Below are 17,076 nucleotides of genomic sequence, written 5' to 3'. Positions count from 1 at the left end.
CATTAGCCATGTCTAACTGCCAACAAACTCCAAGGCAGCATATATAACTGATTCGGTTCATTCTACCTACCAAACAAATGCTTCAGTACTGGAGCAAAGCAAAATCATAGAAGGTTTCGGTGTTTCACATAGACTCTTATTCTTGGAACATCTAGGTGGTTAGCAGAGAGGGTCTAGGAGCCCAATGGTGCGTCACCATTAGTTTAGAGTAATTGTAAGTATATTAATTTTATACTCAAGGATGGATTGCAGATCCCTGCAATCACCGTATAAGCTTGCAGGGAATTAACTGTCCCCGCTGGTTTTCCAGGTCCTGTCAGATGCTGGATGGTTGCTTCTCTAGATGTAGTTTTGGCTAAAACCATTACCTCCAAAGGAGGTCCGACTGGGGTTATGGGTGGCAGCATGGGTATGTGTAAAAATACACCCCAAAACACATTATACTACTTTTCCTGAGTAAGGCGTTACCACGTGTGTGTAATGATCTGCTCTGTTGTCTGCACAGGCAGACAGCTGTTTGACCATTTGTTAGGTCTGAGTACTGCAGGTCCCTGGAAAAGAGACCTGTCTCCACTCTGCAAGCTGCAGAGTTGCTGTTCTGGGGGGGGGGGGGAATCTGCATCCACTTGTCATGCAAATTGCTTAGCTGCTTCCTCTGATGGCTTGCAGTATAAAAACCATTTCTTCCCAGAATTCCTTGCTGGTCATGATGGTTTGTTCCTGCTAACTTACCTGGAGTCTCAGCCTTTGCTAATTGTTTGCCAAGATTATCTTAGAGTAATTCCTTGGGAGTGCACTAGCATTCCTTCTAGCATAGTCAGGTTGTATTATCTGTTTGCCTTTTACTGTATCTGCTGCGATTGTCTTGTCGCTAGCGGCGGTCGACAGGAAATCGTTCTGTCTGTTTGGATCACATTTGCCCTAGCGGTAGTGGCGGTGGTTCCTTCTGTATTCTGCCTTAGGGGTGCAAGCCAGAGCAGTGGTTGCTACTGGTAGCCCCATCTGTCTGTCTGTCTGGATCGCATTCGCCCTAGTGGCAGTGGTTCCTTCTGTACTCTGTCTGGGAGTGTAGGCCAGAGCTGCGGTTGCTACTGGTTACTCCTTCTGTCTGTCTTGTCTGGAACGAACGCTTGCTGTAGGCTCGTTGAGGTAACCGTTTAGCAAACGTTCGCGTTCTCTATTTGTTTTCGTGTACATTGGTTAGTTAGGGTTGGCGTGCTTTGTCTCTGTTGCGCTTTTCGCGCAGCGACCGCGCTTAGCGAGTGCATTTGTTATTTTCCTTGGCGTTCTGATCATTGTTATTTGCTGTGTCTTTCTTGCTACACCTGTGCTCTGTCTTTATTCGTTCTTGTGTCACTGTTGGTAATCGCCACTTTTGCGATTGCGTTCCCACTTGATTTCCGTTGTTGTGTGTTCACCGTCGCCGGGGGCGACTAGATTGGTGGACACACATACATTCTGTCGCTGTGCTTACTCTCTCTATCTTGCCCTGCATTGTTGCAATTCGTACAATTCCCATCTGGCGTCTGTGGCAGTGCAGAGGGGTTGTTCCTCTGCACTCCACAGCTCCATCTGCCGGTGGGAATTTCCCTCTGGAGGTGCATTGCACCAAGCTGGGTTCTGTCGTTTTATACGCTTGTGGAGGACTTCCGCAGTGTCAGCACACATCTTGTGCGCTGACCACGGAGATAATTCCGCAATCGTTACAGTGTGACACTTTTGTGCAGCCTAGGTGCACTAAGGGGCCCAACGTCCTATGAGTACCTTTAGGATTTCACAGGTCATTTTGAGGCATTTGATTTCTAGACTACGTGAGGGTTTAGGGCCCCTAAAATGCCAGGGCAGTATAGGAACCCAACAAGTGACCCCATTTTAGAAAGACAACACCCCAAGGTATTCCGTTAGGAGTATGGTGAGTTCATAGCAGTGACAGGTGGTGACAGGGGGTGATTAATTAAATTTAGAGGTTAAGCTTTTTCGCTTAGGCTTGGTTGACACTGCAATATCTCCAGTCGGAGAAGTACCATATTCATTGTTTCACAGATATGCTATGGTCCGTTGCAGGGTCCTCTACATGCCCAAAGATCATTGATTGTTGGCTTTGTCCTATTCATATCGCTATCTTCTTCTCTTTTGCTACTTCCTACCTACTGAATTTCATTTCTAATAAAACAACAAGTAAAACAAAATGAATAAACATAACTAGAAGACCATTTCTCTGTAACAAGCATTGTTATGTTTTCCCTTGTTTGCTTAGGATTCCTCTCACAAAGCATACTGGTATGTTAGCGGTCTTTCTCCATATTGACCCCAGAATGCAGTAAGGACATTATGTAGGATTTAAAATCAGCATTTATCAGTATCTTTTAGTACGTAAGCTATAGGGTTAAGTAGGGAGAGCCAGAGAGCCCAATAGTGCAGTATCGTCAGGTATAGGGAGGATAAAATTATATAGATATAAACTCACAAAGGTGGGTTGCAGTTCCTGCAACCACCATATAGGCCTACGGGAAATTAACCATCCCTGCTCGGTACTCCAGGTCCTGCTGAATACTGGATGGTCGCTCTCCTGTAGTAGGATATAGACTTTCCAGAAAACTACATCCAAAGGAGGTCTGACTGGTAATGGGTAGGATGGAGGCGCCCAATGTGTGTTCTATTTTTAAGTTTTTATTCAAAAAGCAATCTGAAAACGCACTTCACGGGTCATGGCCGCTTCCTCAGATCAATACAAAATGCCTTGATAGCATTGGGGAGATCCTGTAGGCACCACTAATCTAGGCGCCTGCACTCTATCCCCTATGCTAGCAAGGCATTTGGTATTGACCTGAGGAAGTGGCTATGACCCGTGAAGCGCATTGTCAGATTGCTTTTTTGGATAAAAACTTTTTTCCAGTTGAGCTGGTGTCTATATCTTCTGAAGAGGTAAGCAATTACCTCTCTTCTTATTATATTTTTTTTAATGTGCATTTTAAAACACTAAAATAGAACACACATCCGGCGCCTCCATCCTACCCATTTTTAGCACGTAAGCTTGTAGTTGTCCTTTATAAAAGCCCTGCCATTATTTCACATCACTGGCAAGCAACTGGAAGCTTCCCAAAACACTTTGATTTGCATTTTATAGCAAAAAATGCACCAAGTTAGAAAACACACCTCCAAACCTCACAGAGCCCCAGTTCCATCCTTTCACGCACATGTCCTTCTCTACCAAGTCCACCTGAAAGTGATTCTTAAAGTAATCGGACAGTTTCTCGAACTCCTGGCAAAGACACAAAGAAAGTATCAAGAATGTTAGATGGATTCTTTTCTTTTATGAGAGAATGCAATGGGACATATATCTGTAGTTAACCTCATTATCAAGCTTCAGCTGTTTGGAACCAGGGGAAACAAACAATCCTCCCTAGGAAATATCTGATATGGCAATTTGACATAATGAAAAAAGCATTCCTTGCCTATCCCACATAACGGAGGTCCATAATTCAAATCTGTGACTATCCTTTACTAGTCTGCTTTTGTAGCCACAACTTGGGATCAAAGGAAACCTGAATTAAGAGGAAAAAAACGGTCTGCCATCTTCATTCTCAATAAACCGTGCCAGTTGCCTGACTTCTGTGCTGATGCTCTGCCTCTGTCCCTGGCCCAGATGAGAATGAAGCTGCTTTGATTCTGGTCTAACTCTACAGGCTGTATGCTTGTTGCAGGTATTCTGTTGCTCTGGTCCAAGCCCTTTCCCATAAAGCCATATCAATCCCTGCCATGCACTGAGGAGGACCAACAGTGTGAAACAGGCTGTCTGCATGATGTGGCTCTGTAAAATGTAAAACTACAGGCTCGCTATAAACCAGCAGATCTGGATGTAAGCCTGACTTCAAGGGCATCAATAGATATTCAGCAGTGGTGCATTGTGGGTAGCCACAGTTACACACTTAAATCTGAACTATCTCAAATACATTCTGTACCTTCAGGTAGGGCATTCATGCTTAACAAGATTGCAAAGTAAAAACAGTGGGGAGGCTTCAGAGTCTGTTTAAATAAGGCAAACCACACTAAGTGTTGCAGGTACTTGATTTAAAACAGCTAAAGCCCTTGTGAACCAATAATTATGCTCAGCATAATAGTCAGGCAACTAAAGATGGCAGCCTCCTAGATAGGACTCTAACCTTTCGGTTTCCTTTCAGTGCTGCTGCTTAGTTAGCTGCTTACCACAATTCCCAAGTCCTTTTCCATATTTGCTATGCATAAGTGTGCATTACTCAACACACGGAATGTGTAAAGCCAAACTGTAGTGGTGGGGCGAGTTACACACACTTTAATGCAGTTGTAAGCCTCTGGATGGTCCAGAGCCTTCTCAGATCCAGGTAGAGACCATCGTTCTCGTGTGGACGATTGTATCTGGACTGAGTATGCACAGGTAAAGTCCACGAATGCCCAGTAGAACGAAGCCACTTGTCTGTGGCTTTTTTGCCCCTTTCTGTGCATGGGCACTTTGTTGTGCTGGGTATGCATGTTCCTTACTTGCACATGCCCACTCCAGGTGCTCTCCTCCATGGCTGGGAATACAGGCACATCATGAAACCCAATCGACAAGCTTTTGTTGAATATTAAAGGCACACTGTGCTGGAACAGTGGGCTGTAGGAAGATCTGGGAAGCCTCTGCACAATCCAAAGGCTTCTCACTACTGAGGTAAGTATCCAATTACATTTTTTTCTTCCTTCGGGTTTTCTTTAAATCAGGGGTGTCAAACTCAATGACTAGGGGCTAAAATCTAAAACACTAAGTTGTGAGACAAATTCTTTATCAAGAAGAGTCTCCAATGAGCACCTAAAACTAGAGTGCTCCTCTGCATAGGAACATTTTTAATAACATTAAAGACCATTATAGCCAAATTTAAAAAGCACCCTACACAGCTAGGGCTGACTAGTTTAACACTGCCCCGTATCACTCACTGCTCCTCACTACTATTTACCACAGGTACAAAGGTAAGCAGCCTCCCCTCCCTGCTAGGCACCCAGAATGGTCTGCCAGGATCACATAATCACTAACCAGATTCAGTGGCTCTGGGCACCACCACAAAATAATGCCAGGAGGTACGTGTTCATGTATAGCATACCGCACTTCCTGCAAAAAATAGTAGCAGGGAAGGGAAAACAATGCAAAGCAGTGCTGATCCACTTAGCACTAGTTCTAATGCAGGATTTTATAAAGCTTGGTTCACACAGGCGGCTGGCGGAGAATTTGTGATGACGCCTTTAGCCAATACACATGCTCTTCTGCTACCGAACAGAAAAGCTCTTGGCATCAGTTCCCGGCATTACATCGTCACTTTAGGTTTTGAGTCCCCAATGGGCACAAGGCTGCTCTAACACAGTCGCCTTCAATGCTACATGTACCATCTGAGTCGAAGGACAGGATCTACAACAGCGTTTATACAAATGACGCGTAAAGCTGTTCCCGTCATTTAAAAATAGCTTCTACTCATTTGAATAGAACAGCAGTTGATCGCTTTTAAACTTCACTTTTGTTGCCCGCTGAAAACGCTACATTTACCGCTGTACATAAGCCTTTAAGAACCGGACCCCAATTTGTGTTCCGAGGCCTGTAAACAGACTTGTGCAGAAATTTTATTGATTGTTATTTTATGTCAAAAGTGATTTCCCTTTAGAGAACTATAGTAATGGTAAGTACTGGCTGGATGGTGTAATGGATAAGGGCTCTGCCTCTGACACAGGAGACCAGGGTTCGAATCTCGGCTCTGCCTGTTCAGTAAGCCAGTACCTATTCAGTTGGAGACCTTAGGCAAGTTTCCCTAACACTGCTACTGCCTATAGAGCGCACCCTAGTGGCTGCAGCTCTGGCGCTTTGAGTCGACCAGGAGAAAAGCGCGATATAAATGTTATTTGGTCTTGTCTACTCTGTAGTTAACGGAAACCAGAAGTAACAAACATATGGCGGTGGCTGCCATATTTATTTCCTTTTTAACAATGCACATTGCCTGGCTGTCCTGCTGATCCTCTGCCTCTAATACTTTTAGCCATAGACCTGAACAAGTATGCAGATTAGATGTTTCTGACTGAAGTCTGACTGGATTAGCTGCATGCTTGTTTCAGGTGTGCGATACAGACACTACTGATGCCTGAAAGATCGGCAGGATGACAGGTAATTGGTATTGCTTAAAAGGAAACAAATATGTCAGCCTCCATATCACTCTCACTTCAGGTGTCCTCTAACAGTTCCGTGGATTAACTCATTTAGCATCATGGTCATCTTTCTTATAAAATTGTTTTATTCTAATTTTGGGCCCCCTTTATCTGGATCAAAAGTACTCCATACTTAGAGCAACTGTAAGCAATTACAGCACATAAACTATTCTTTTAAAATGCACGTAAGGCACATCACAAATGTGTCCAAACCATCACAGGAACCACCTGAGAAATTATCCAGAACTGGCTGCACAAACCATCACAGGAACCACCTGAGAAATTATCCAGAACTGGCTGCACAAACCATCACAGGAACCACCTGAGAAATTATCCAGAACTGGCTGCACATGCACAAGATGCAGAGCTGGTGAGGGGGAACACCACAACAAATTCATAAATAGCTTAAAGGAAATTTGGGAAGAGTAAAAAAATAAAAATAGTTTTATACATCTGGTAATTCCGCAAGTCAGGGCGTACTCCGCATTTGCGGCCCAGCCACGTGCACGCTCCCTTGGACCGGAGCACGACCAGACTGCACCGACTTTTGGAATACCAGGGTCGCCTAGCAGAGGATCCAAGAGGAGTTGTTCCGATCAGCCTGAAGGCTTGCTGGAGGAAGCCCCGGGTATGTATAAAACTATTTTTTACTCATATGAGGTAAACGTTAAAGAGACGCCGTAACATCAAAAAGTTCCCCTGGGGCAGGGGTCAGGAACCTTTTTGGCTGAGAGAGCCATTAACGGCACATATTTTAAAATGTAATTCCGTGAGAGCCATACAATATGTTTCAAACTGGGACAGTAGGGCTCACGTCCCTGTTGCCATGGTGATGTGCATACAGTTGATCCACCAGGCAGTGCAAGTGTCAGACACGCTTTCAGCTTCTCTTTGGTTTCAGCAACATCAGCAATTTCCCCGAGAGCCAGACAGGAGAAGTGCTGACTAACAGCTTGTACAATTAGCTAGCCGACTTGGGGCTTGATTCACTTTGTAGGACAAGATCACTGCACTTTGGCCCAATAGGCTGCCTGTCAAGTGACAGGCAGCCTATTGGGCCAAGCAAAGGGCGGGGATCTCGTCCTTTGAAGTCAATGGACCTGACAGGGTCCAGAGTGAGACAATTTGAGCAGCCGTTCGTTTTGGGTTAGCGCAAGTAAGTTAGTAGCGTATGCTACAGCAGTAGCGTGCGTACTTCGAAAATTTTACTTGCGCTGCCACACTAAGCTGCGCTGCTTGAGCAGTATACCTTAGTGAATCAACCCCTACTGATTTGTATGTGAGCCAGATGTAGACATCAAAAGAGCCACATCTGGCTCCCGAGCCATAGGTTCCCTACCCCTGTCCTGGGGGGTATACTCACCTCGGGAAGGGGAAGCCTCAGGGTCCCAATGAGGCTTCCCACGCCGTCCTCTGTTCCACGGGGGTCTCGCTACAGCCCTCCGAACAGCGGCCTAACAAATCCGTCAGCTTGTTCAATATTTACCTTTCCAGGCTCCAGCAGGGGCGCGGTTGCGGCTATCGGCTCTGAAGTAGACGGAAATACCCGATCTCAGTCGGGTCCACTCTACTGCGCAGGTGCCGGAGACTTGCGCCTGCGCAGTAGAGCAGACCCGATGACGATCAGGGATTTCCGCCTGTTTCGGAGCAGAGAGCCGCCACAGCACCTGTGCAGGAGCCGGGAAGGTAAATATTTACATCACCGCTGTTCGGGGGGCTGCAGCGAGACCCCCGAGGGACGGAGGACGGCGTGGGAAGCCCCATTGGGACCCTGAGGCTTCCCCCACCCGAGGTGAGTACCCCCCAGGGGAACTTTTTGATGTTACAGGTTTTCTTTAAGGGCAATTTTCCGCATTTTTGTGATCTATTTCCAATCACTTGGAGATGGCCCAACGCAAGGCCATCAGGAGTAATGTAAATCGCATGGGTACATTTACATCAGCGTAATGCGCTTGCAGCACAATTTTGTTCGGTTGCAAATGTCAGTCCTACTGCATTATTTGAGTGTTAGCACTTGTGTAGCAAGTATAAAATTGCAGGAAAACTGCACAGCAAATTGTGGAGCTATGAGATTTTCTTGTGATCCAGTTATTTACATTTTTTCTCCTACGCCATTAAAAATCGCATTGGACCAATAAAAATTGACAGAAAGTTATTCGGAGACTTTCAATTTGCATAAAATTTACATGTAATTTGAATGCAAGGAGAAATTTGCATCTTATTGATCATCCCAACTCCGCATCAGTATAGATGAGTGGTCAGAGCTCAGAATGGACAGCTAGGTTTAGGAAAGGGAGCCCACCACACACCACTACGCTGGGAACAATGATCTTTTGACAGATAAGACAGGCATGGCTGTGCTGTGCACACTTCATTAGCCTGGTCTGATTTCATATCATTTGTATGAATGGGCTTGTCGGGAGAGGGAAATTACTTTTGTATGGGTTTCTAAAAACTGTGTCTTAGGTGCCCAAGAACATTCTGAAAACATGGAATTAATGTAATATATTTACTCACCGCTTCCCTGAAACCATCATATTTGTACACATGACCGCCACGCGTTAACAGTCTGAGACCGTACCCCAGTGCCACACGACGCCAAAGCCCCTCTGAGAAGTCCGCTGCTGCAATATTCTCCACTTTTCCAGTTTTGCTATTTTTATACATAAGGCCTGTCTTGGATAAGCGAAGGCGTCCATCATTCTGTGAGAGAAAAGAAAAAAAAAAGCTATATTTGAGCACAAAGTAGAAAATTGAAACCGTGAACTACTACTGTCACCCAGCAACCAGTGATTAGACAAAGGCCAGGTGTAGCACTGAGCACAATATTCTGACAATAAAGATCTCCTATAACTTATGCCGGGGATACACGGTACGTTTCTGCACCGTGTATCGACCTGCTGATAATATTCAGCTGGCCCGATCAAGCCGCTTGACTCCCGCCCGCTCGATCCCCGCCGGCGGACAATGGCAGGGAATCGAGCGCTGATAAGGAAGCGCCGGCGGGGACGAGCAGTAATCGATCGGGACGCGGCTGGGGTTGAACCGGCGGCTGATCGGATCGACCCGTGTATTCCCAGCATAAGAGACAAATAGAGCTTCTCACATAAAGCAGACCTGAACTCAGAACGTCCTCTCTGCTATAAAAGATAAGCAAAGGCATATTAACCTTTAAAGAAAAAGATTTCTTTGTTACAGCCGATACAAATCCTGCAATAAATCTGCAGTGTCTACTTCCTGCTTTCATGGAAGCAGACAAAGGGTAACAACCTGTGTTTTTAAAATTAGCTGCTCTGCCAAGACAGCCAGCTGACAAATAAAATTACAGCTGTGATTAGTCACAGATTAGTCACAGGGGGGATTAGACAGCTAAACTCTCTTAATACATACAGGGTGCATTACTCTATGTTTTCCTTTTGTCCTGTGCAAGATGTCAGGTCCACTTTAACCATTTGCCTTCTAAAGAATTGTCACTTACTGAATTCTATATACCAGTCTCTCTTCCTTTGTCTGTTTGCAGGAAACATTTTCACAGAACACTAGTGAGTTTCAGATTATCCAGAGCAGCCAGAAACACTAGACCAGGCACAAAAATTCTAAGTGTGGATCGGTACGTGGGGTGATTATTTGCTGTGTGGCCTATCTCCTCAGTAATTTAGAGGTCAGTACTTAAAGGACCGCTGTTGTGAAAATCTTAAAATTTGAAATGTATGTAAACACATACAAATAAGAAGTACTTTTCTTCCGGAGTAAAATGAGCCTTAAAGAGTAACTGTCAGGCTACAAAAGCTAATTTAAACCTCTATTCTCCTGTGTTAAACAGTTTAGAAGGAAGCCAAAAAGGTATTACGGAAGATAAAAATCTCTCTTACATTTGATGTGTGCTTATCAGCAAAGCTGTTATTCCCAAGCTCTTAAGAAGACGCAAGCCGCACACCATACTGCAAAGCATTCTGGGGCTCTCCCCTCGGCTGCTAATGAGAAGTTACAGGGTCAAGTAACAATAGCATGTAACTCAGTCCAGTGCACAGCACTGATAAATCTCCCAGCAGAGTACACTGCAGGAGTCCGCTATTGTTCCTAGCCACATGGCTAATTAATATTCACTGCACACTAGTGTTATTCAGTAGGAGCTTTTCTGTGATCAGGAAGCAGGCAGGACATGACGACACATTTGGCTTCATAGGAGACAGACAAACATGGAACCTGCCATGAGCTGTCAGGAGCATCATTCTCTGCATATACCAGGGCTGTGGAGTCGGTCCAAAAATCCACCGACTCCTCAGTTTAGGATTCCACCGACTCCGACTCCTCTAATTTGCATATTACAATTTTGTTGATTAAAAGTATGTAACATGAAATTCGTCTCTTAACTGCCAACGCTTAGGAATTTTACAAGACAACTGAAGTGAGAAGGATATGTAGACTACTTTATTTATTTGCTTTACACTAAAACTAGTCCTTGGTAAGAGTACTTGTAAAAGGTACAAACCGGAACAAAGAACATCTATCAGGCCCTAGGCAATGTAAGTGTGGGTACATGTAAGAGTGATGTGCAGGTACTCTGCAGGGGAATGAGGAGATTCTTCCTCTATTACACATTCTTCATGCACAATCTGAACAAGGTTTATGGGTGACAGACAACACCTCTGTGTTCAATGTGCACAGCATTCTCAGTGGATTCCCTGCAGCTCTGTGGGGAGTGCATATGTAGAGTATAGTACTACTGTGTAACAAAGTAAACCTGAGACAGATGAAATTAAAGTTTTATACATACCTGGGGCTTCCTCCAGCCGCCTTCAGGATAATCAGTCCCTCGTTGTCCTCCTCCACCACCTGGATCTTCTGCTATGAGTCCAGGTACTTGAGCCAGTCGGGCGTAGTGCGCATGCACACACTTCGCCGTCAGGAGCATATTACACCTGTGCAGCACTATTGCGCAGGTGCAGAATGTTCCTGGCTGTGGGAGCGCAGTGTTCTCCCCAGAATTTTTTTCCAGCCGGGTGGCATGAAATAGTAGCCGGGTGGCATGAAAAAGTAGCCGGGTGGGACGAGATGTAAATGCAGGGCAGCTCTGCTTACAGCATAGGTGGAGGTGAGGAGGTGAGCCGATGACAGCCGGGTGGTCACCAAATCTAGCCGGGTGGAGCACCCGGCTAAAAGAGCCTGGGGAGAACAGCGGCATGCGGCCAGACAGCGCTGACAGGCTGAATTACCAGGACTCATATCAGAAGATCCGGGTGGTGGAGGACAGCGAGGGACTGATTAGCCTGAAGGGGGCTGGAGGAAGCCCCAGGTATGTATAAAACTTTACTTTTCATCCGTCGCAGGTACCCTTTAATTTGTAGTCACCAAACCAAATTTTAACAACATATCAAATTATTTTATTTCATCAGCAAAGGGAGTGCATACATTTGCATAAATCAGCATCAGTGCAGAATTATTTCCATCTCATTGACCATATCTATTAGTGACACAGGTCACATCAGGCTTTATTCTTACAGCATAGATGTTATTTAGTATATATGTTACGGCCAGAACCCGAAGTCTGGCCACTTCGGGTTCTGGCCGGTCAGAATGCGAAGTGGCCGGCTCATGCGGCCAAAGTAAGAAATGTGTGTGATTATCGGACTTTGGCCGGCCAGAACGCGTTGTGATTTCACCCGGCCGGCCAAGTCCCGAAGTCACCCTTACTGCCGGCCAGCTGCTCTCCTCTCCCCACCGCCAGAAATCTCAGCTCCCCTCTCCTCCCCCGCTACTCAGACCTCCGATCAGGGCGACCGCACCAGCGAGGCAGAGAGAGGCAGAGCAGCTGCCAGCTCACGCGAGACCCGCAGGACCCGAACACTTCAATCCAGAAGTGTCATTGAACACTTCCGCATATGAAGTGTATGGGTCCGGGCGGGTAGCGAGTGCGCTGCGCTGCTCTGCCTTTCTCCACCTCTCTGGTCGCCCTGATTGGAGGTCTGCAGCAAAGCTCCCCCAGCCCAGCAAATCACCCCCAGCTATGCAAGGCACCCAGCAAAGCCCATAGCCCCCCCCCCCCCCGACCATGCATTTCCAGCCATCAAATACCCCCCAGCCATGCATAGCCCCCCAGCAAAGCACCCACAGCCATGCATAGCCCCCCAGCAAAGCACCCACAGCCATGCACAGCCCCCCAGAAAAGCACCCACAGCCACGCACAGCCCCCCAGAAAAGCACCCACAGCCACCCACAGCCCCCCAGAAAAGCACCTGCATTTATGCATAGCCCCCCAGCAAAGACACCTCCCCGAAGCCATGCACAGCCCCCCAGCAAAGCACCCCCAGCCATGCATAGCCCCCCAGCAAAGCACCCACAGCCACGCACAGCCCCCCAGAAAAGCACCTGCATTTATGCAAAGCACCCAGCAAAGACACCTCCCCGAAGCCATGCACAGCCCCCCAGCAAAGCACCCCCAGCCATGCACAGCCCCCGAGCAAAGCACCCCCAGCCATGCACAGCCCCCCAGCAAAGCACCCACAGCCATGCAAAGTGCCCAGCAAAGCACCCAGAAAAGCCCCCTTCATCTATGACTAATCACCACTGTAATTTGATCTCTCCCCTGTGTCACCTGACTGCCACAGCAGAGCAGCTAATTTAAAAGCACAGGATGTTTTCAATATGTCTGCTCCCAAGAAAGCAGGATGTAGACACACTGCCGATTTATTGCAGGATTTGTATCAGCTGTAACTAAGAAATGCTTTTCTTTAAAAAGATTATTATGCTGCATCTTTCAGAGCAGAGAGGAAGTTCCGAGTGCCATTCACGGTGCTGGACAGGACCCAGGATGTTCTGGGATTTGTGCGTTTTGGACTTTGGCCGACTGACTTTGGCCGTTTCTAGAACTGGCCGGCCAATGTCAGAAATTCCCAGCATTTTGGACTTTGGCCGACGTCAAATCGGCCAATTCTAGAATTGGCCGATTTCTGGTTTTGGCCATAACATATATAAGAGATTCTTGTGTACACATCATATATACAGTCACAATCAGATATGTATATCTGACCTTAAAAATACGGGGACTGCTTTATTGAAGCAGCACAAGTAACTAATTTTGATTGGTTTATTTCATTTTTGTGGACTAAGCACAGCTATTACTGTATATATACATTATTTTTAATGACTATTATCTGAGAAATAGAACATTTTATCATATTTTCTATTTTAATTACAGTTACAAATTCATTAGGAGTCGGAGTCGGTGCATTTTTTCCCGACTCCGACTCCAGGCACCCAAAATTGCCCGACTCCGACTCCACAGCCCTGGCATATACTATATAAAAATTCTGTGAAATCCAAACGTGGACAGTGAAATGCATATGTAATGTAAGTACAGCCTATATTTAGCTACTGATGTATGTGTTTATTTTCTCTGAGACCTTATACCTAACAGCTCCTCTTTAAATTACTTTTCTCCTATGTTGCTGTCACTTACAGTAAGTAGTAGAAAGCTGACATTACCGACAGGTTTTGGGCTAGTTCATTTCTCCATAGGGGATTCTCAGCATGGCCTTTATTGTTTATAAAGACACTCCCTGAAAAAGATTTACAAAAAGATGCTGGCCAGCCTCCTTGCTCACCTTACACTTTTTTGGCAGTTGGACGGAGCAATTGCCATTCACTAAGTGCTTATGAAAATAAAGCAAACCATGAGAATCCCCCATGAGGAGATGGGCGAGTCCAAAACCTGTTGGTTCTGTCAGATTTCTACTACTTATTGTAAGTGACAGCAGCATAGGAGAAAATGAATTTATGCCTCATTTTACTCTGAAACAAATGTACTTATTATATGTATATGTTTATTTATATTTTAAAGGTTATGATTTTGTGACAGTGGTCCTTTAAAGGGAGCCTTAAGGCATATGGAGGGCTGCCATATTTATTTCCTTTACACCAGTTGCCTGGTAGCCCTGCTGATCATTCTGGCATCAGTAGTGTTTGAATTACAAACCTGAAACAAGCATGTCTTTTTTATTCTTTTATAGAAACACCTGATCTGCATGCTTGTTCAGTCTATGGCTAAAAGTATTACTGGCAAAGGATCAGCAGGACAACCAAGCAACGAATATTGTTTATAAAAAAAAAAAAAAAGTCAGCCATCATATCCCTCTCACTTCAGGTTCCCTTTTAAGAATTGGGTGCACCCTGTCTATATTTTACAGTTATTTACTACATAAAATATATGGAAACTTCAAAGTGAAGCGTACCTTGACTGATGCAAAAGATGTTGGCAAACATTTTTAACCACCCTGGCGCTTAATTGTGGCCGCAAATTTTTTTTTTATGCGTTTAAGTTGGTGTAGCTAGCACTAGGCTAGCTACACTTTCTCCGCCGCCCCCCCCCCCCCCCCCCGGTGTCCCCTGACACTGTCGCTACCCCCCCCCCCCCCCCCCCCCATTTACCTGGCTGCAAATCTGCAATTGCCGAGACTTCCGCCATAGCTTCATAGCGACGCCTGGAGGCTATGGAGAGGCTACACTTACACGGGCTGCGGGTGGAGGGGGGGGCGGGAGGGGGGGGTTAGGAGAGAAGCATAAAACAGCGGCGATCGAGGGGACCAGAGCGGGCCGGCTGGGATCGGAGGGGTGATGCAGCTAGCCAAGTGCTAGCTAAACCCCCTCCGAAAATTTGGTGAAAGAAGACTCTCCAGGGGCTGAACAATTCACCACGGCGGTGATGGACGAGCTGAGCTCGTCATTACTGCCAAGGTGGTTAAAGTGAACCTGAGGTGGGAAGAATATGGAGGCTGCCATATTTATTTCCTTTCAAACAATACTAGTTGCCTGGCAGTCCTGCTGATCTATTTGGCTGCAGTAGTGTCTGATTTACACCAGAAACAAGCATGCAACTCATCTTTTCAGATCTGACAATAATATCAGAAACACCTGGTGTGCTGCATGCTTGTTCAGGGTCTAAAGCTGAAAGTATTGGAGGCAGAGGATCAGCAGGACAGCCAGGCAACTAATATTACTTAAAAGGAAATAAATATGGCCTTCATACCACTCTCACCTCCGGTTCACTTTAAACATAGCTCACATCCTTCCCTTGCCTGAGAAGCATACTGAAATGAAAGGGTAACAGAAATTTGGCATGCTCAATTAACTCAGAGAACAGTTCATGAATTAACCATAACTTCAGAGTGAAATGAAGATGAATGAAACAATACAAAGCACACCTTCCAACTTTTTGAGATGAGAAAGAGTGACACTTAAGCCACACCCCTGATCACGCCCCATCACACATGCCATAAAGATTTCATAAGAAAAATATGTTGTTTTATAATTCAAACCACACTGGTCCTTTTTATCCTGGTTCATTTTCCTTCATATTAACATTTTAATATTAGTAATATACCCATTTAAAGAATGGGAATAAAGGTTAGAGTCAAACACATTTTTAGTAGAGAAATATACATATTTGCATAGAAAGAGGGACAAAGTCCTGAAAGAGGGATAAATGAGGAGGACAGAGGGACAGGGCTCCCAAAAGAGGGACAGTTGGGAGCTATGACAATAGTGGTTCGATTTGAGATATTTTTCCCTCCTCTTTCCACCAAATATTACCATCAGGACTGTACTAGCTGGCCATACACATTTTTTCTGGCAGATTTAAAAGGACCACCATGGTGAAAAAAAGTTGGCAGTTAAAGAGACACTGAAGCGAAAAAAAAATTATGATATTATGATTTGTATGTGTAGTACAGCTAAGAAATAAAACATTAAGATCAAATACATCAGTCTAATTGTTTCCAGTACAGGAAGAGTTAAGAAACTCCAGTTATCTCTATACAAAAAAGCCATTAATCTCTACGACTTTTTTTAGTCATGGAGAGGGCTGTTTTCTGACTTTTATTATCTCAACTGTTAGTTAACTATTTACTTTTTATCTGGCAGAGGAGAGGTCATTAGTTCACAGACTGCTCTGAAAGAATCATTTTGAATGCTGAGTGTTGTGTAATCTGCACATATTAGAGAATGATGCAATGTTAGAAAAAAACACTGTATACCTGAAAATAAAAATATGAGAATATTTTCTTTGCTGCTAATCTTCTAGTAATTATTCATAGTACACAACCAATTCATTATATCATATATTTTTTTTCGCTTCAGTGTCTCTTTAAAGAGACACTGAAGTCTCAAAAAAAACAGCTTTTTATTTAACAAATATGTTTAATACTTTAGCCCTATCTAAATCCCCCCTAACTCGCCCTCCCTCTCCCCTGCAAAATCCACGACTTTCTTGGTGCCCTCTAGTCTTCCGTGTGAGGCAAAGCTATGAGCTGCAGCCCTGCCTCACACGCATCTGTCAGCGGCGGATCTCCACCTCTCCCCCGCCCCTCTCAGTAAAAGAAGACAGAGGGGGGGAGAGGCGGCGATACGCTGCTTACAGACATGTGTGAGGCAGGGCTGCGCCTCATAGCCCTGCCTCTCACTGAAGCGCTGCCCGGATTGCCCCCCGGGGAGTTAGGGGGTATTCAGATAGCGTACAGCGGCGGTTTAGTTAGAGATAAAGTATTATTAAACATATTTGTTAAATAAAAAAACGATTTTATTGAGACTTCAGAGTCTCTTTAAAATCTGACAGAACCGACAGGTTTTGGGCCAGTCCATCTCCTCATAGGGGATTCTCAGGGTTTTCTTTGTTTTCCACAGCATTTCCTGAACAGCAGTTTAACTGCCAAAATAGTAAGATACCAACCAGCCTCCCTACTCACTTGCACACTATTTTGTCAGTTAGAATTTGTAACTGCTGTTCAGGAAATGCTGTTGAAAACAAAAAAAAAACCTGAGAATCCCCCATAAAGACATGGACTGGCCCAAAACCTGTCAGTTCTGCCAGATTTTAACTGC

General features: G+C 45.1%; 1 protein-coding gene across 1 annotated transcript in view; it reads right to left on the bottom strand.

The window, feature by feature from the left end:
• Positions 1-17,076, bottom strand: part of SSRP1 (structure specific recognition protein 1) — a 47,652-nt gene that overhangs the window by 30,202 nt on the left and 374 nt on the right. The window contains exons 2-3 of the mRNA XM_068255582.1: positions 8,719-8,904; positions 3,157-3,262 (exon numbers count right to left, since the gene is read on the bottom strand). Coding sequence (XP_068111683.1) covers positions 3,157-3,262; positions 8,719-8,904 — 292 coding nt within the window. The remainder of the gene's footprint in view (positions 1-3,156; positions 3,263-8,718; positions 8,905-17,076) is intronic.

Source organism: Hyperolius riggenbachi, chromosome 10 (assembly GCF_040937935.1).
Source record: "Hyperolius riggenbachi isolate aHypRig1 chromosome 10, aHypRig1.pri, whole genome shotgun sequence".
NCBI lineage: Eukaryota > Metazoa > Chordata > Amphibia > Anura > Hyperoliidae > Hyperolius > Hyperolius riggenbachi.
This window is presented reverse-complemented; position numbering and strand designations above follow the sequence as displayed.